This window comes from Micropterus dolomieu, linkage group LG10, assembly GCF_021292245.1.
Source record: "Micropterus dolomieu isolate WLL.071019.BEF.003 ecotype Adirondacks linkage group LG10, ASM2129224v1, whole genome shotgun sequence".
In the NCBI taxonomy this organism is placed as follows: Eukaryota; Metazoa; Chordata; class Actinopteri; order Centrarchiformes; family Centrarchidae; genus Micropterus; species Micropterus dolomieu.
In genome coordinates, this window is record NC_060159.1 from 3547924 (window position 1) to 3567845 (window position 19922).

The 19922-nt window shown below is 43.8% G+C and overlaps 2 protein-coding genes across 2 annotated transcripts in view; one reads left to right on the top strand and one right to left on the bottom strand.

Moving 5' to 3' along the window:
* rev3l (REV3 like, DNA directed polymerase zeta catalytic subunit) overlaps window positions 1–14852 on the top strand; it is a 79541-nt gene extending 64689 nt beyond the window's left edge. The window contains exons 20-32 of the mRNA XM_046061198.1: window positions 1037–1155; window positions 2204–2322; window positions 2645–2786; window positions 4205–4449; window positions 6160–6268; window positions 6850–7056; window positions 7456–7565; window positions 8386–8500; window positions 8641–8778; window positions 9138–9328; window positions 9927–10173; window positions 12052–12267; window positions 13706–14852. Of these exons, the coding sequence (XP_045917154.1) occupies window positions 1037–1155; window positions 2204–2322; window positions 2645–2786; window positions 4205–4449; window positions 6160–6268; window positions 6850–7056; window positions 7456–7565; window positions 8386–8500; window positions 8641–8778; window positions 9138–9328; window positions 9927–10173; window positions 12052–12267; window positions 13706–13846 (2099 nt within the window). The 3' untranslated portion in view covers window positions 13847–14852. The remainder of the gene's footprint in view (window positions 1–1036; window positions 1156–2203; window positions 2323–2644; window positions 2787–4204; window positions 4450–6159; window positions 6269–6849; window positions 7057–7455; window positions 7566–8385; window positions 8501–8640; window positions 8779–9137; window positions 9329–9926; window positions 10174–12051; window positions 12268–13705) is intronic.
* On the bottom strand, window positions 14773–19893 carry mfsd4b (major facilitator superfamily domain containing 4B). The gene is made up of 4 exons (XM_046061199.1): window positions 19410–19893; window positions 17741–17909; window positions 17337–17453; window positions 14773–16863 (listed from the first exon to the last, which is right to left on the bottom strand). Exons 1-4 carry the CDS (start codon window positions 19683–19685, stop codon window positions 15569–15571), a joined length of 1857 nt encoding a protein of 618 aa, XP_045917155.1. The 5' UTR covers window positions 19686–19893; the 3' UTR covers window positions 14773–15568.
* Window positions 19894–19922: the final 29 nt, after the last annotated feature.

Below are 19922 nucleotides of genomic sequence, written 5' to 3' on the forward strand. Positions count from 1 at the left end.
AACAAAAATGCGTGGTGGTCCTCAAAAAAGTTAAGCTTGGCATTGTTCTGCAATGCTCTGCCTAGGCCAATCCAACATGAGCACATTCCTTGTAGATAATGTGTAAAGTGAACAGCATAATTATACTGTTTACCTCGTAACTATCACATAGGAGGGCAAAACAATTGTTGCTGTTTTAACTTTTAAGAGTTGTAAATATGTCTCATAGTACAGTATTAACCTCTGTATTATTGATTCAAGCTAAGCAGTCCTGTTTTCTTACACCAGTACCTCCGGGGACTCCTCCGAAAGCAGAGGTGTGTGGGAAAGGAATGTCAAATATGGCTTCAAAAGTAGAAGCTTCCATATTAAATATAATCCCACAGATTTTTGTTAAAGGAACAGGTAACTATAATACCCACAGTACCTAACTTAGCTGTGTATATCTAATGGTTTTCTATGAGGAAAAAGTAATTTGCTGAGCTTGCCATTACTTTATGAACAGCGTGCTCCAACAGAGCTCGCTCTGCCATGTTCCACACAGTAAACCCCCAGCTGGTGGTCGACTGTTACACACACATCAGGGCACATCACATCTGCACATTGCACATGTGCAGGATTTGCAGAGGTAATTACTGGTAGCTTTGAATCTGTCAGTTTGAGTGTGGCTGCTGAAAGTCAGGAAGTCCTGTCAGACTGAAGGTGTGTGACTGTGCTATTGCTTCTCTTGTAATTGTTTTAAGGAATCCCTTGTTTAACTGAAGGAAATCATTAAATCCAGGTCAAAAGAAAGTGTGTGAGAGTGTTTGTGCATGTAGGCTCCACACTGTAGGTAAGTGCAAACATGTGTGGCCCTGTTTGTGTGGGTAAACGTGTGTACGAGAGCACAGATGTGTATGTTTGAGTGCGAGAATCCACAGAAAGATTTGGGTGTTTGTGTGTGTGCGTGTGTGTGTGTGTGTGTGTGTGTGCGCGTGTGCACAGCAGCTGAATAGAGGGCCACCGGCGGCTCCCTCCTCCTCTGTAACTGGCTGTCTGGCTCTGTGCGTGTCCTCAGGTGACTCCAAAGAGAACCGCTTCGCTGCAGAGAGGGATGAGTACGGAGCCGACACCATGACTGAGATCAACATCATCGGACGCATTACTCTCAACCTGTGGAGGGTGATGAAGACTGAGGCAGGTGTCCCGGCATGACCTCCGCCCACACAAGCTGATGTCAGCCATCAGCACTCAAAGTTTTAGCTTGTGACCTACTTTCTGTCAATCCTCTAGCCTTTCAGGCAGGGTTCTCACCACTGTTAAATATTTTTCTGCTGCACAGGGCATTAGTGCAACTTGATTTTTGTATATATTGGGTGTTATGTAATCCCTTTATTTAACTATGAAATAAAATCTTAGCATTACATGTTGGCAAATAAACACATGTTCCACTAAAAATAGTTTTAACTTCTTTTATGTTGCCTCCATCCATCACATCATCTATTGAGGTTTTTGGTTGTATTTTTTATTACTCTTGGCTGTGAGCTCAGATGCTTTTTTTATCGAATTATCACTCAGAACACACAGGAGATGCCTTGGTCAAAGGCTTTAGGAATGGTACAGTGGCTATTGGTGACTAGTAGACTAAATCACAGCTCAACAAAAATATGGTGTGTGAAATGTTGGCAAGGATTTAGGGAAATTTCATGTCAGACATTTAATGAATGTTCAGGGATATTTTCTCTCATTGATTTCTTGCCCTGCAATCCCAGGAGGCATGGATTTTATGCACTATTATAAAACAGTGGTTCCTAAATGGGGTTTTGGGAACCCTCAAAGGATCATAAAAATGAATTCAAGGAAATAAGTGTATAATTATGTTTGGGGTTTTTGTTAAAACTTTTTTTTAGAAGTTTTGAAATGGTGAATACTGTCAAAAAATCCTGTTCACAGCTCATGTCCACACAAAAGCTGTAACTTGTGATTTCTGGTCACAAGTACACACACTCATTTCAAGGGTTCACAAGCCAAAAATGTTAGGAACCACTGTCATGAAAGATTCAATGTTATGTTTTAGATGAGGAACATCAGGATGTTTTACAATGCAGGACTGTACTACATATAATTTTCATTATTGTAATAAATGGCCTTTCAGTCTGTTCACCCCTTTAGAAACGTTTTCAACAAAGAAGTCAGGCTTGATGGAGGAAGTGGTCTAAGATATTGCTATTATTTTTTCCTCCAGGTGACGTTGAACAACTACACTTTTGAGAACGTGGCCTTCCATGTACTCCACCAGCGCTTCCCCATGTATAGCCCCCGCACGCTGTCTGACTGGTTTGACCACAACACCGACCTCTACAGGTTTGTGTCAATACTAAATACACTTCATCTGAAACAATGTGTGTGTGTGTGCTGATGATTTTTAAAATCACACAGCTTATTCTTGGTCGATTTTTATTTGAATCAGCATGACCTGTGGCTTGGCCAGTACTTCCCCATAAATAAAAATGGATGTACATGAACACCATTGCAGTTTAGTTTGAAACAAATATTTGTGCATATATGAATAGGTTACTATATACAAATGTGATACAAGTGATTGAAACAGATTGATTTGGTCAAGAAAAACATCATGTATTTTATATTATGCGTGTGTGTGTGTGTGTGTGTGTGTGTGTGTTAGGTGGAAGATGGTGGACCACTACATGAGCCGTGTGCGTGGCACCATGCAGCTTCTTCAACAGCATGACATCATCGGCAGAACAAGCGAGCTGGCTAGAGTGTTTGGGATTCAGTTCTTTCATGTTCTGACCCGGGGATCACAGGTAACACACACGTCGCCTGCTGTATTTTGGACATTGATAGGTCCACAGTTGTCTGTGCTGTAGCTTTAAAGGTATCCGAGGGTGACAAATGGTTATACTGATGACCCTGGCCCATGTACTGGTATTGTTGATCAGCAGGATATATCTTGTTATTGTTCACTATTATAAGGCTGCTTAAAAGTGCATTAATCAATCATCAGTCCACCATTTTGGTCCAGACTGAAATATCTCATCAACTAATTGATGGATTGCTACGACAGTCTGCACAGACACTCATGGGTCACAGAGAATTAATCCCAGTGACTTTGGTGATCAACTGATTTTCACCATGAGTTTGACATTTGTGGATTTAGTGAAATAACGCACCATCTATTGAACAACATGGATGATGATTTACCTAGTGCCACCATGAATTCAAATCTTCAAAAAATTCAATACTGAAGTTTATAACTATGTGCCTGCTAAACTAGTGACATGATCATGATAAACATTATACCTTCTTAACATCAGCATGTTACTGTAGCATTGTAAGCATGTTGGCATGCTATTTTTAGCCTTTAGCTCAAAGCATCACTCTGCCTTAGCACAGCCTTACGGAGACACTAGCATGGCTTTATACCTTTGGTCTTGTTATCAGGGATTTCCTGAGCCAATCCTAAGGATTGGTATCGGGGCAATCTGTAATAGAATAGACGTTATCAGCTTAAAATAAAGCTGATCAAAATCAGATCCTTTCTTTACTGTGTTTTGTCCTCCCCAGCCTGCTAGTGTTGCAGCACTGCTTGCAGCCTGAGCTTGTCTGTTGTCTGGTTAGAGTGCTCTCTGCAGCTGGTGTCTGTACTCACCCAAAGATATTTTGTGATTGAAGAACCTCCACTCTGTTACTGTAAACCCACAACTGGACTGAGTGATTTCGAATTCCAACAACTCCAACAGCCTAGTGGGTCTTCTTTCTTGGGGATTTTGTCGCATCAATTTCAGGAGTTTCATTCTCCCATTTTCACTCCGTATCTATAATTTAATTTAAAATAATGAATATCAGTTAAGCCTATCAAATGCATTGTTTTCAACCAGGACCACCAGTATTTAAAAGGATATAGATTTTATTTCAGGGTATCAGATACATATTTAATCAACATTTAGGTTAATGCTTGACAGTTAATGTGCAGTTAGATTTTACCAGTGCCATCTGACAGCTTACTAACTAACTGGCTACGTTTTGCCCTACAGGGTTTTAATACTTCATATTGAGAAATTATTGAAAATAGTCTGTATTTAATCATACATGTCCATAGGTCGTTATTTTGATTAACTAGAACAGCAGCCCTTAAATGCAGCAGTGTGTGGCTGTTTTACAAGGATAAGTTAAATGCACAGACAATTTATAACTATGTTCTTCTTACTTTTTGTCCCTATAGTACCGCGTTGAGTCCATGATGCTACGTGTGGCCAAGCCGTTGAATTACATCCCTGTGACACCCAGCGTCCAGCAGCGAGCCCAGCAGAGGGCGCCGCAGTGCATTCCTCTGGTGATGGAGCCTGAGTCGCGCTTCTACAGTAACTCAGTGATTGTACTGGACTTTCAGTCGCTCTATCCCTCCATCGTCATCGCATACAATTACTGCTACTCCACCTGCCTCGGCCACGTGGACAGCCAGGGAACGTAAGGACTTGACAAGCCCACACACACCTACAGCGTGTACCCCAATTTGCTTAGGTTGCATGTCTGCCAGGAAAGTGTGCTTCTAGCGCTGCCGTCCTTCCCTCATTATTTTTAATGGAACAGACAAGCTGAGAGCTCTGCATGTTGTTCACAGCTCAGAACAGTGAGCACTGCAAGTTAGGATGTATTTCAATTTTTTCAGCAGTATTACTGTAGTTGCATAGCAACAGCAGGAGCCACGAACACTACTTTCCAACACACATATTTCTACTACTCCAAGGTAAATGAAAAAAGAGCAGTGCCTGGCAGACATATGCTGGCTTCATGCTTTTGATTCTCAGCAAAGTAGAAAGTGGCAAATTAGTTTGAGGGGAAGTTGGAAATTTCAGAATATCCAAATCAAATACGGTGCCTCAATACTAGTTTCTTTTCCAGTATCTGCGTTTGATTTATTTATAACCATTTTAAGGAAGACCGTTATTTGACATTTAATGATTGTATCTGTCATCAGATCAGTTATCAGCCTTGCTACATTCATATAAAAAATGTGACTGAATTATTGCTGTAACTGCCTCACTACATGTTAGATGTGACGGCTTTGTAAGGAGCGGCCTGTCAACTCATGTCTGCACATTTACTGCAGAAGTTGTTCTTGTTTAGCTTTTTATGGTGTCTGTTTAGTTTTTCAATACATGCCAGTATGATTTTAAACTGTACCAGCAGCATTTGGTGAAGCACACCCATCATGAAATTGGACATTTTATAGACGTTTGTGACTCTGTAAAATAAGGAATGGTCTACTTGTGATCATAACAGGCGCCATAACTTGTCCCATTGTTTCCTTGGAATAAGTGTCAGAGCACTTAAGAAAGTAGTAAAAAATTTGTATAAATTTGTGTTGCAGGACAATGTTTTTTGCTATTTCCTATCCCCCTCAGATTTATGTTTTGACACCTCAGAGGGGTCCCAACCCATGGGGAAGGTGGGGAATCACTGGACTAAACAATTATAATCTATTAGTTAAAAAAATGCAGCGTGGCCAAACTACGGCTGGACAATAAAACAATAACATTAATTATCGCAATATAATTTTTTTATTAACAACATACACTGAACAAAATTATAAGCACAACACTTTTGTTTTTGCCCCCATTCATCATGAGCTGAACTCAAAGATCTAAGACTTTCTCTACGTACACAAAATGCGTATTTCTCTCAAATATTGTTCACAAATCTGTCAAAATCTGTTAGTGAGCACTTCTCCTTTGCCGTGATAATCTATCCACCTCACAGGTGTGGTATATCAAGATGCTGATCAGACAGCATGGGGATTGCACAGGTGTCTCTTAGGCTGGCCACAATAAAAGGCCACTCCAAAATGTCAGGTTTCTTCAACTTTCACTCAGGAGCAAAAATCAGCCTTTAAACTCAAAAGAACAATTTGATACTTATCGTGATGATTTTTGATAATGAAAAATATGACACCTTTTTTTTGTGATAATATTTTTGGCCATATTGTCCAGCCCTAGGCCAAACCTGTTGGAAAGTTTCAGGATCTCACACCACTTTCTGCCACATGTGAGAGGAGAGGCTTGCAAATCCAACAGCGTGTTACACCAGACTTTACGGTTACTCTCTTCTGTACTCTGTACTGAAAAAGATGAGTTTCTTCTCTGTTTTGACGTTCATTCACTTGTGTGTCTGTTTCAGGCCTGATGAGTTTAGGTTCGGCTGCACCTCCCTGCGAGTTCCTCCTGAACTCCTCTACCAGCTCCGCAATGACATCACCGTGTCACCCAATGGCATCGCCTTTGTCAAGGTACAGCACCCTCTCACCTTCACTCTGAGATTTCTCTGAGCACTTAACATTGTCCTGGAATAACAATGCAAGAACCTGAGTATGAATCACCCCTCTGAGTCTTCAGCAATGCAGCCTTATTCAGGGTCATTAGCTGCTATGTAGGCTAAGCACATCTATAGAAAGCCACACTTCATGCTCCACTTCCTTCCATTCATGCTGTTCATTCATTCACCCGTTGTTTCAAACTCCCTGGCTCCCTGGCAGTCTCATTATGTAACACACACACACACACACACACACACACACACACACACACACACACACACGCAGCCCAGTGAACACTGAAATATAATGAGGTTTTTAAAAGGTGCAGAAGGTTTATGTAATGAGAATTAGACATTAGAAATTGGGACACAGTTTGTGATTGTTTGATATATTTGATGAAGATACATCTGTTTGGTTCAAATGTGGAGAAAGGAAAGCATCAAATATCATTCTCTGTGGCAGGAACGTTTTCTTGTCCTCTTATAGAACTGCTGTTATTTTCACGACGTATCCTTGTTTGTGCATGTGTTCACCTCTTTGTTCTTCGTATCCAGTCCTCCGTGCGTAAAGGGGTGCTGCCTAACATGCTGGAGGAAATCCTGAACACACGGATCATGGTGAAGCAGTCGATGAAAACCTACAAGCAGGACAAGGCCTTGATGAGGCTGCTGGACGCGCGGCAGCTCGGCCTTAAGCTCATCGCTAACGTCACCTTCGGCTACACTGCCGCCAACTACTCTGGACGCATGCCCAGCGTGGAGGTAAGCTCATCAGAGGTTGCCATCAGCTGTCCTGCACTGTGACCGTGTCGAGGAGGAAGGCTTACACAGCCCCCAGTCTACCACATTCCACCATTCTTGGATTTGGAGAATTCAGTGGGAAAAGACAGCAAAGACTAGGACAGCAGATTGTGTTGGTTTTGTTTTCAAATTACAAATATTACCATATTTAAAGCCATCTGTGGCTGTTTTGGAGAAGTGGAATGGATATGACTCCACATAGGAAATATTTCTAGCGTTTTTACAAATCTCAGATGATCTGGACTGTGGTTTCCTGGTTATCAGAATCACTGTTCCACCTGAAACAGATATTTCTGCTGGTCTATCTCTCCAATATCTCTCAAATCTTACAGCAGTGTTTGTTCATAAACTTGTTTCCAGGTTGGAGACAGCATTGTGCACAAAGCCAGAGAGACCCTGGAGAGAGCCATTAAGCTGGTCAATGACACTAAGAAATGGGGCGCTCGAGTTGTGTACGGAGACACAGACAGGTAATCCATACAGTCACCGTTCCATCATCAAAGCAGCAGCAGGTCAGGCAGGGACACAAGCAACTCTAGTCATGTCAGCCTAAAGCTACATCTGACACACTTTAATAACTCCTGTTTGCTGCAGCTCTGTCGATGTGTCACCATTTTGTGATGATGTGAGCGCCTCTGATAGCACCTGTTCTGCGTTTTCATGGAGCTCATTTTCAACATTAAAATTACATGTTTTATTGTTTTGACAACTAGCTAAAAGCCTCTAATCTCGGTGGCAAAAAAAGTACTGTATTTACCAAGCAATGAGGGATGAATGGAGAGTTTTTGTCCCTGTAGTGCTTGCATTATAAAAGCTGTGATGTTTTAAACTGCAGGAATCAATGTTTTGTCTCTTTTGTGCTTTGTTAATTAAACTAAATTACTTCAGCGGGGGAAGCACAAATTTGAGATCTGAGCCTGTATTTATCAAGCGAGTCAGAAAGAAATCAGTCCAAAAATTCTCAGTGACACATATTTGGTCCTACCATTTAGCGTCTGCACAGGATGGGTTCAGACACTGCACTGCTGTGTTACGTTTAACTTATAGTCAGATTCCAAAAGGGATTTTGACTTCCCTCTGCGCATTTATGTGTTTTTGAGGCTATATTTTATGCCTTTATTTAACAGCCAACAATAGAGAGGACAGTAAGTTGATGCACCGACGGATCACCTAAGTTATCGTTATTGTCTTATTACTCAGCTCTGTAGGAAGTGATTGAGGAGAAGGTGACATACAGTATAGATGGACTGTAGGACTGAATGCTGCTGTTTTTACCTGTGTGTTTTGCAGCATGTTTGTTTTGCTGAAGGGAGCCACCAAAGAGCAGGCCTTCAAGATCGGCAACGAGATCGCTGAGGCCGTGACTGCAACCAACCCCAAGCCAGTCAAGCTCAAGTTTGAGAAGGTAGTGCTTCCCCACACACACACACACACACACACACACACACACAGAGCAGCCTCTCTGTAATGTCTTTGCTCTCCATCCATTTAGACACATTTTAGAGGTGTGTGTGTGTGTGTGTGTGTGTGTGTGTGTGTTTGCAGGTGTACCTGCCCTGCGTGCTGCAGACAAAGAAGCGCTACGTGGGCTACATGTACGAGAGCCTTGACCAGAAGGAGCCTGTGTTTGACGCCAAGGGGATCGAGACGGTGCGCCGTGACGGCTGCCCCGCTGTTTCCAAGGTAACAGGCAAACCCTCCTCCCTCCCCCCGTTTCGCTGTGCTCTACACCAATCACAGCCTAGCCAGCTTTCTTCCCGCTCTCGTTTACTCAGACTGCTTCACACATGTCAATTGGGAAATGGCCCTGCCTGCTCAGGGACATGGCTGGTTTTGTCTAGACACTGAAATGTCCCGGGGTTCATTTAAATGTCATTTAGGCTGAGTCATACGCAGCCATCTCATCATATTTAAATATCATGGGATTAAACCGCAAGTCACTCTTATATTTGTGCTATATTTAATATGAATACCTCCTCATTTCCTCTCTGTGTTTGGCCTGTCATGCCTTCTGTCATGTCATTAATTTGTGTTCTCCCCAGATTCTGGAGCGTTCCATCAAGCTGCTGTTTGAGACTCGGGACATCAGCCAGGTGAAGCAGTTCGTGCAGCGTCAGTGCGTGAAGGTTCTGGATGGCCGGGCCAGCATGCAGGACCTGACCTTCGCCAAGGAGTACCGGGGAAGCGGCTCGTACCGTCCCGGAGCCTGTGTGCCTGCCCTGGAGCTTACCAGGTGTGTGTGTGTGTGTGTGTGTGTGTGTGTGTGTGTGAGGGTGACACAGCACACTGTCAGTGGCCATTTGCAGAAAAGCCACATGCAGAGAAATGCAAAAGACAGAGGACATCCTTAGTTTCACTTGGATGAATGTGTGTGTGTGCGTGCAGCAGAGAGCAGAAGCGCGAGAAAGAGCTTGCTGTCAACTACAGTTGCAGTAGTCAGTGTGAATCCAATTACTCCCTCCTCACAGTGCTCATCATTGTCTGGCTAGGCTGCATGTACAGTATTTGAGTCTGTTACTAGGCAACCCAGCTCTTAATGGGTGAAAAAAAAAAAAAAAAAAAAATCAGATTTCTGAAGGAAATATTCAGCCTCATTCATGAGCAGTAGTACAGTTTACCTGAGCAGCTGCGTTGATTGTTGGATTGGCCTAAAATGTTTTATTCGGTACATTGAATTGGCTTTTATGTGAAATATGTTCACGTCTTTTATTTACTGTAGAATTTTCTATATGTCACTCTGAGCTGCATTAAACAGACAGTTCAAACAAAAAGCTCTGACGTCCAACAGTTATGATCAGGTCGTTCAAGTCTTGTGTTATTGTTGGTCTCAGGCGCATGATGGCGTACGACCGTCGCCTGGAGCCCCGTGTGGGCGAGCGGGTGCCCTACGTGGTCGTGTACGGGCTCCCCGGCGTGCCCCTCATCCAGCTGGTGCGTCGGCCCATGGAGGTGCTGCAGGACCACAGCCTCCGCCTCAACGCCACCTACTACATCACCAAGCAGATCCTGCCGCCACTGGCCCGCATGTTCCAGCTGATCGGAGTGGACGTGTTCAGCTGGTACCAGGAGCTCCCCAGGGTGAGACGGAAAAGAGTTTGTTTTGTTTGTCAGGACCGTTAGGATTTTGATCTTACCTCTGGAATTTAGAATCAGTGCAGCTGAGTGCTGATGATGAGTATATAACCCACACAAAAAACCTTCAGTGAGGAAAGAATAAAGCAGAAGCAGCACAGTCAAGACAAACATCTGAATGGGCTCCAGTTTGGAGAATTAATTTCTTATTAATTACTCTCTGTTTGACTGATAAGTGAGGGATCAGCTAACTGTTGAAGTCTGAGATTAGTCTGTTGCTTCCCTTCCTGTCAAACTAAAACCAGACCTTTTATAAGGTCTTTTCATTCAGTGGAGAGAGAACAAAGGATGGAGAGAAAATCTCTCCACTGCTTCCTGCTGAGGATCGAATGAGACTCATCAAACTGCAGCGCTGCCGCCTCAGTCTTTGTGTCAACACTGAAGTTAGGTTCTACTCAGACAGAGCACACATGCCATCTGCTGGTAGAGCTCAAAGCAGAGTTAATCAAAATAACAAATTACCATTGTTTATGGCCAATCCGTGTACCTTTGTTTCAGTCCATTTCCCATTCTATGAAAAAACAAAGGTTTCATCACTTAATTTGATAAAACGAAATTTCTGACACAAAATAGAATTTACAGAAACAGGCTGTATGTAGATAGGCCTGTCTAGGGTTAATAACCATTCAAGATCATTAACAACAGCTTCAACATTGACATTTCAGTTATACGTAGTCTGTGCCCAGTGTAGAAATAAGCAAAGAATAAGTGCAAGACCACATGTGGACCAATCTCCCCACCCTTTTATCAAACTTACCCTGTTTAAGTTAAGCCTTTTTCAAACTCTAAACACATTGGGTACTGTCTGATATTAATTGTTGACTTAATTACAATAGTACCATTTAATTCACTAAAATGAATACTTCCAGTTCATCTTTTAACGAACAAGATAATTTAATATTTGTAGAAATAGAAACTGGGTTTTTCGGGTTTGACTCGCGGTATGAAAATCTGTAATAAGAAAACAACACAAAGGTACACAGATTATGGTCAGGAAAATTATTAAACAATTTTATAACTTAAAGGTCCAGTGTATTATACTCAGGAGGATCTATTGACAGAAATTATCCATAACTATGTTTTCAGAGGTGTATAAAGACCTTACATAATGAACCGTTATGTTTTTATTACCTTAGAATGAGCCATTTCTATCTGCATACACCGCAGGTTCTCTTACATGGACATGGCCATGTTGCGCCGCCATGTTTCTACAGTAGCCCGGCCCTACAGAGCGTGTTTCGTCACTGTTGAATACATCCGAAGAAGAACAGTAGTGTAGTAGTAATAGTAGTCGTCTGGTTTATTATTAGTAAGAAAAGAAGAGAAATTTGTTCTACGGTAGCTTCTCCTGCGCGGGAGGGTTGCGCGGTGACTGATGTGGTGTCGGTATAATCAGAATCTTTTTTTCCTCCTTAAATCTTTATTGCAAAGAGAGAAAAAATGTGTACATGGGCCATAAAGAAGTACACAGAACTTTGATTCGTGCGAAATCATGTATTGTATATACATATTTAGCAAACATGTAATTTGTAATATGGTTATGACGGTTTGTTTGCTGTCCATGTAGAACTAGATGTGTGTGTGCTGTTTATATGCTCTGATAATGTTAATCCAACACGTTTGTAGTAGCACACATGAACACACACTGAAGTCGGAAGAATGACTTCACAACTCGGGAAATGGGACCATCTGCACCATGAGCCCTCTAGATGCCACTAAAACTTAAACAATGAACCTTTGATCCAACTTTCTAGTTTCAAGGCTATTTTTTTATCTTCGAGATAATCCTTAAAGGGTTGTTGGTTTCCTTGTCTCTGCACACAGATCCAGAAGGCCTCCTGCTCCTCGGCGATGGGTGGGGAAGAAGGAGGGAGGAAGGGAACCATTTCCCAGTACTTCACCACGCTTCATTGCCCCGTGTGTGACGAGCTGACCCAGCTGGGTGTGTGCTCACGGTGCCGCACGGAGCCCCAGCGAGTCGCTGTTACAATTTACCAGGACATGAGACAGTGGGAGAGTCAGCAAGACCAGCTGCTCAAGGTGAGAGACAGGGCCCCCCCCTTAAAGGGGGACTAGAGTTGGGTGAGAACTCAGCACAATAGTTCAGTTTCTAGATCCAGACATATTTTAAGACCTAAAGATACTCTAATAAGTATTAGAGTAATAATCTGTCCAATGTCTTTTTCCAGAAAAAAGTTCAAATACCTAGAAATAATAACCTAAATGTTCTTATGACATCCTCTTGTTCTCCCTTATGTAAAAATCCAGATTCTATGAATATGCCACTATTGTTCATTTCAAAAGTTAAACACAAGAAGAGCTCTCAGGCGTCCACATCATACTTGTTGCTTGACTTGCTTCCAAACTACCATAATATTTCAAATAAAAGCCGGGTGTCAAATACAGGGGAAAACTCCTGTTGTTATATAATGTGCATGCAAACTAAGCGTAATGTACATTTCCATCGCTTTAATTGGAAGGTGCAATGTGTAACATATGGCCAGAATGTTATTTTAAAACACTGAAAAAAAGAACTAACATTATCAGAATGTGTAGTAACTGTTCTGACGTCGTGTCTAAGACGTCTATGTATTGTGTTGCATCAACTGAAGTTAGCATGCTAACGAGCTAGCCCTGGCCCGTCCTGTGTTGTAGTACTACTCGTGCCTCGTAGCGTCCAGTCTGCCCTCAGTCCAGCGTGAGGATGAAGACGTTAGCTTGTGATGCTGCTGCTTCACCAATCGGCATCCTCCAGGTCTGAAAAGTGAAGCCAATGCCAGAGTGCCTTTAACCTGCGGCCAGCAGGGGGCTTCACTAGTTTCAAAAAGAAGTCTGTGTGTAATGAGCACTGATGTTCCACTGATGTGTCGTACACCAAATTTGTTCGCACATATACTGAATTTTTACTTACTTTAACAGTTTGTGTAAAGACGAATACAATCATATTACACAATCGTATCATATCAAGATGATATTCCCATTCGATTGCACTTAAAATCAATAAATGATTGATGATTGAATTACTGTCCAACCTTATAAGCAAGATTTGACAGGTAAAAGCCACAATTTTGGGAAACAAAATACTGCACCTGTTGCCTCTGCCTGTGTGCTGCTTCTCTCTAAACTGTATTGTGGAGATTAATGTGGGAAAATTGAGGACATTCTCCATTTTTGAAGAGACAGTAAGGACCATGTCATCCAGTAGTTGCATTTCTACAAACGTGTGCTGTATATCCACGTTCATTAACCCAGCCTCCATGTAGTGTTTTGCTAGTCATATAGATAAAGCAACTTTGCAACTGTGATGTCACTCTTAGCTGGAGGGGTAGTAAGATTATAGATAATGAAATACTTTTCAGATCTTGCAGGCTTGTTCCTCAGCATTTCTACAGTATAAATAAAGATCACGTCAAATGTAGCGCAGCCTCAAGAGTGGAACATTTCTGCGGTCACCCAGCTCTCCTGTTTGTGTGTCCAGATCTGTAGGAACTGTAGCGGCTGTGCAGAGCGGCAGGTGCCCTGTGTGTCCCTGGACTGTCCCGTCCTGTACAAGCTGTCCCGGGTCAACAGACAGCTCTCCAAGGCCCCCTACCTCCGACAGCTGCTGGAGCAGTTCTGATTGGCTCCTGAACCCCGGAGCTCCCAGTCGATTTGGTGCTAATTGCTTCCCCCCCACCCCCAGTGTTTCATTGTCGATTGAGTTGTAATAGTTTAAATGGTGCTTTGAACCCAGTTGGGTTTCATTCTGTCTTGTAACTGTTATTACTCAGTATTTCTCTGCGTGTGCAGACGGTCTGGTGCGAGCCTCCTGTGGGGAGCGCTCCCTCCCTTCCAGGGCTTGTTTGTCTTCATGCTCGTTTGCCATCTCCATTAGCTGCTACGGGCCGAGTGAAAGCTGATGTCTTTGGTGACACAGCAGCAGATTGCCTGTCATGAAACTGAGTGCAGTCCAATCACGGATGACTTGTCGAATCTTGTATGCGCTGTGGCAGTTTGAAGTCATTGGTTTTTAAGGAGCTCCTTAAAAATCTCAAGATAAACTACATTCAAACCACTAATTCTCTTCTCTTCATTTTTATATCGACTGCAGTCTTTTTGTAAATAGTTCCTGTATAGCTCCATCTATAACCTCACTGTGCATTAGCATTAAAAAGAACTAAAGCTCCGGCCATGAATGAAATCAAATCTGTTTTTATACATTCTGATTAAGGATGCCACTTTTCGTGTTTCTGTTAACCTTGATTGTATTAATGTCCATTTTGGCAGATTTCATATTTCATACTCTCTCTACAGAGTGTGGAAACTGGAAACCATTTCATTTATTTTTAATCTGGGACTGTTGCAATACTGTATTTTGATAATTTATGTCATGAAGACTACGATTTCCTTGTGCATATATGGTTTCGTGTAAGTTTCCAATTTTCTGTGCAAAAAAAACAACAAAACCTGTCCTCAGACCACATCGAGATCCAGTCTTCACTCCCCCTTACAGCCGTACACAGGATCTGTGTATTTGTATAAATGTAAAAAAAATAATGATGAAAGTGTTTTTTGGTTTGTTTTTAATGGACATAGCTGTGGGTGGAGGTTTGAGATTGATATAATAAAAAGTCAATGTATTGAAATGCCCTCTGTCAATGATTGAGTACCAAAAACAAATGAATCACAGTGACACCACGTGACTTAGAGAAGCACAGGCCACACCACACGTTACAGTGCACGACAAACAGAACAATCTGAGCTTTACAAAAGTCTAACAAGAAAAAAAAGCTTTATCATCTCACACAAGTCCTACCGTTTATGAAATCACTGCAATAGTGCAAAATTAAATTAAATTACATTTCTAAAATTCTGGTTTTTTTGGCAGCAGGGTGGCGTGATGAAGAGGGCAACAGTCCCTGGCTCAGCTCATCCACTCAGCTCACGTGTCCTCGAGCAAGGCACTGAATTCTGCCAGCCCTGGGACATCTGTTCTCTAGTCTTCCCTGACCTTTGACCTCACTGAGGAGGGGAGCAGGCCTACACAGACTCTGTGTAGAGAATCAATGACACATTTTATTATGTATAACAATCTGCTGTGGAGCAGTACAGTTAAAAAAGCTGATCCTTCATCATCCAGGAGGGGTCCACAAGCTGAGTCTGTGCAAAAGTCAACATACTGTATGGGTGGTTTATAAGCTGCACAGGTTTCGGTCAGTAGTCAGTTTTGCATTCACTGCACAGTAAATCATCCGAACTCTTCATCAATATTGGAGTTTTCAGATTCAGGACAACAAATGAGCACAGCTATGTTAGAGGCGTGGCTCTTCTAGTGTTTAGTGAGACATCAACAGAGGAAGTTTCAGTCTCTCTTCTCTCTGTCCAGAGAGAGCAGCAGTTTGCATCTGGGGGAGTCTCCGACCAGGGGGGTGATGTCTGAGAAAGAGGCTCCACCTGCATGCTCTGACACCTGGGTGTTGGAGGCAGCGGCGCTCCCTGTTAGCCCAGTGACATCAGGAGGAGAGGCCGCCTTGCTGGGTGAACTGATGAGACTGGCCGTGTCATCCATTTCAATAACCTCAAAGTCTGCGTCGTTCCACTGATCGGCCTCGTTGTCCTGCTCCTCCTCCTCCTCGTCATTGGCTCCTGAGTCCAGCAGCGCCTGGCGATATTCGCTGTCGTCAGCGTCAGGCCGGCCCCTGGCGCGGGGTTTCCTGCTCTGGCTGCTTGGGGCCGAGGCCAGCTTGTACATAACCGGGAAGAGGATGGCGGTGAAGGTGGCGGTGATGAGTGACAGGTACATGAGCAGGGGTTGGTCCTTGAACTTCCCCAGCAGGAAGCCTACAAGAGCGGGCAACACCATCTCACCCAGTGCTGCACCCACCACGAAGGCAGACGCCGTGTTGCCCGTCACTGTGGTGTACTGCTCCACCCAGGAGATTCCGCTGGGGAAGGTGGTGGCCATGGACGCCCCGTACAGACCAGTGCACACCCAGAGGGCCACGTTCTCCCTGCTGAAGAGGCAGAGAAGCAGAGAGGACACGGTGGAGCCCACCAGGCTGAGCAGGATCATGGTGCCCGGGTACATGCAGGCCGCAAAGAAGATAGCCAACCCCCTGCAGGCAGCAAACGCCGCCCAGAACAACGAGTTGAGCCCAGCCGCCTGGGACTGATCCATATGGGCGTAGTCCTTGGCGAAGGTGAAGATGAAGGAGCCGTATGCTACCTCAGCACCTACATATGCAAAGAAGAAGAAGAAAAGCAGGACAACAAGAGCCAGGTGATGCTTGGCTACCAGGGGCTTTCCGGACGACGTGCGGGCTTTGTCTTGTGACATGCTCCTGCGAGTGTAGAGGATGAAGAAGAGGAAGGAGATGAAAAAGACGAAAGAGCCGATCACAACGTAGGCCCACATGGATTTGAGAGTGCTGCTCCTGCTGTGGACATAGCGGGCGGCGGTGTGAGGGTCGGGGGCCTTGGTGATTTGTTCTGTGGAGTTGTCTGGTATGATTCCTGTGCTGCTGTTCCCGTCAGGCCCAAACACCAGCTTGGCTATGATCGGAGACACAAAGGCCCCGGCTGCGAAGCTGAAGTGCAGAGCCTGCATGTGAGGACCCGCCTGCTCCCCCCATGTGTTCAGTATGAGGACGTTCCCGCCTAACGGAAAGAAGAGATTCATTTATCACGGAGGCACTGTGTGAGCCGCTGCATGTTAAGTGTCCTGCATCACATTTCCTGATCCTGTGAGCAATCATTTGGGTCATACAACTTATATTTTCATAGTAAAATATGTTTAAGGAGCACCAAAGATAACGCGTTACGAAAACACAAGTTCTAGCAATCGATCTTCAGTCATAATTCAGTTACTTGCACGTGCAAGAAAGCTAAAAGAAAAGTTCAGAATGCATCAATTAAACAAGACCCACGTCGACAACAGCTCTAGTCAGCCAAAATATCCTGTGTGTGTAGAATCTTTAGTTAAATTGAAGGAATTAATTATTAATCCCTTTAACACCTGCAAGGCTCCATATATAAATCCTCATTAAATTGGCTGCTACTGAACCACTAACGTCGTCACTCTGGGTTAGTGACCCTTGTACTGTTTGTTCGTGTATTAAATGTTGTCGTACCTGTATCCAGAACACCCATAGACATCCCAATGCTGGACATGAGCCCGGTGAGCAGCAGAGCCTGCTTACAGAAAGGGATAGCACACATTCCAAACGACGTGACCAGCATAGAAAACCCTGGACAGAGAAAACATTTTCATTAAGTGTAAAGAGTCAGAAGAAACTGTTAAGTAACCAGACTGGATGTGAAGATTACAGGTAGGTTACAGGTTACAGGACATACACCTCCTGGTTGAGGGACTGACCGCATACTCTAAACCCCTCATCTTAGTCCCCTTTCATTACATCCCGGCCTGTAAACCTGACGACATCTTTGTCACAAAACAGAGCCGATAAAGTTTTTAAACTGAGACACCGACTCCATTTGCAGCTACAGGCCAGCTGCCCGTTGGGTGACGGGTTACCTAGCAGGAGATGGGGGTTCATGCAGTCGAAGAGAATGCCTCCTAAGAGGGAACCGCCGATGTAGCCCGCAGAACGGCCGACGAAGATGTAAGAAATGTTGCTGATGTTCTTCTTCACATTCACAGCCAGGTCCTCGAACGTGGGGCCAAGAACAGAGATACTCATCCCCTAGAACAGCGAGAGATCAGCATGAGTTACAAAAGCAGAGTTACTGTGTTTAAAAAGAAACACTCACCCCTGGAAATTGTTCTACATCTTACATTTGGCGGAGTCGACCTTTTTACCTGTAATGGATTAGGGTGCTGTGCTGTACGTGAATGCCTCTGCTCATTGTCTTCACATGCCGGACAGCCCGTATCACGGGGCACTGAGATGTTTTACAAACTGTTTACAAAGACATTCTTGGCAAAATTCTAATTTACTTATCTCCTCTGCTAAACTCAAAACATGGAAATCACAATCTTTGATTCTCTGGCCAAAATCCAAACTGCACTGAGAGAGAAAGCTTTCGGTGTTCTGCACCTACTGAAAAGAACAATACGCAGACTGATCTTACACTTCAAAACATAGTAACGAGACTCCATGTATTTACTCAAACTCCGTGCTGTTGCTATTCTTGGCCGGCTCTCCCTTCTAAAAGAGATAATTTATCTCAGTGGGACAAACCTGATGAGTAAAGGCTGAATAATGTGTGATGCTCAGTGATGCTTAAAGCTACTTTTGAGAGAGAAATTGACATCTCTGCTTCTTCCTGTATCATTCATCGATCAATAACTATGCACAGAAACGCTCTGAATGACTCACCTTTACTTTAAATGTAACCATGCCGGACTGCTTATGCAAAAGAAAAACTACCCTGGCAGCTTTCTATATCAGTGAAAATGTGTTTTAGCGTGACATTGTTTGTTTAACAACCATCCCGCTGTTTCCTTAAAAAGACCACAGCTTTTTTAACTTCCATGTTTTGTAAGTAAATAAAAGGGATCCCTGGCTGTTGCTGAAATAACAAAGCCTGGGTGTATTTTACTTTTCCCAGTGTAAAAGGAAAACGTCGCAGCCCAGAAGCAAGCAGACCTATGCAAGGTAGGATTTCAGTAATCTGATGCAAATAACACAGTTGAAGAGCAAGTTTTACAACCATGTAAATCCTGCCTGCGCAGGATACTGCAGCATTCTCTTTAAACACCTGGATATCCATCTGTCTGCACATCCCAACCCCTGGCCATTATTGACTGACTGTTAGGGAGCACTAAGCTTGTCTCATTTATAAAAGTGACCAGCTTTTGCATGTGAATGTATTTTCGTTGCACCATTGTAACAACAAATGACAGAGTGGATCCAGGTGATGCACATGGGTCAGAATGTGACACAGTGAAGTGTGATCTGTACAGGAATGCACATCTAATTAAACTGTATTAAAACTCTTTCCTCGTGAACCAGATTATAAACTAAATCCTCGAGTGTAAACAGGTGTTTGTTACAACATGACATTAGAATAAGCTTAGCCACTCAGGTGTACTGACGAGTTAGCCATTTGCTCGTCACGAGCCCAGCAGTCCTGTTAATGAAAGGAGGGCCTGAGGGAACACAGGTACATTTTCATGGAACATTTGTCCATGTAAAAACACACTGTTTTAGCTAACGTTCGTCATGCACAACTAAATTTACCAAGCCTAGGAAAGAAGCACAGAGCGAGAGGGTGACCATCCAGCGGCCGCACGCTCCATGTCCGCCCCTCCGTCCGCCGACCACCTCCACACGGTCGTCGCATCCCGGTTTCTTCGTCCTCTTGACCGCCTTCAGCGCGCTCTTCAGCCCTCTCCCGGCCTCCTTCCTCTTGTCGAACAGGGTGTCCTCCTCCTGCTCGTCGTTGTTGTCCTCCATGCTGGCGAAACGAACGTGCTTCTTTTTAACGACGTTGTCTCGTGAGGCGGACGAAGACATACCTGTCGACGTATCACTGCGACTGCTGACGGCGATGTTGCGCTGTCAGAATGATAGTTAGCTGGCAGCACTTTGATTGGCTACTTTCCGCTTTTAGCACTTCCTGCTTGCACGTTTCTCGAGCTTATCTCGTCCGGATGACTCTGTCATCGCTGAAACAGCTGGGTGGCTCTGGGATGATGACAGTAGGGTCCCGCCGCTGCCGTCGGACCCCCCCCCCCCCCACGCCAACAGGGA

Coding starts and splice junctions, on each gene's coding strand:
- mfsd4b (XM_046061199.1), bottom strand. CDS start 19,685: ATGTCTTCGTCCGCCTCACGAGACAACGTCGTTAAAAAGAAGCACGTT. Junction 17,910..19,409: donor GTGCTTCTTTCCTAGGCTTG/GTAAATTTAGTT, acceptor TCGCTGTTCTAG/GGGATGAGTATCTCTGTTCT. Junction 16,864..17,336: donor TATGGGTGTTCTGGATACAG/GTACGACAACAT, acceptor TCTTTCCGTTAG/GCGGGAACGTCCTCATACTG.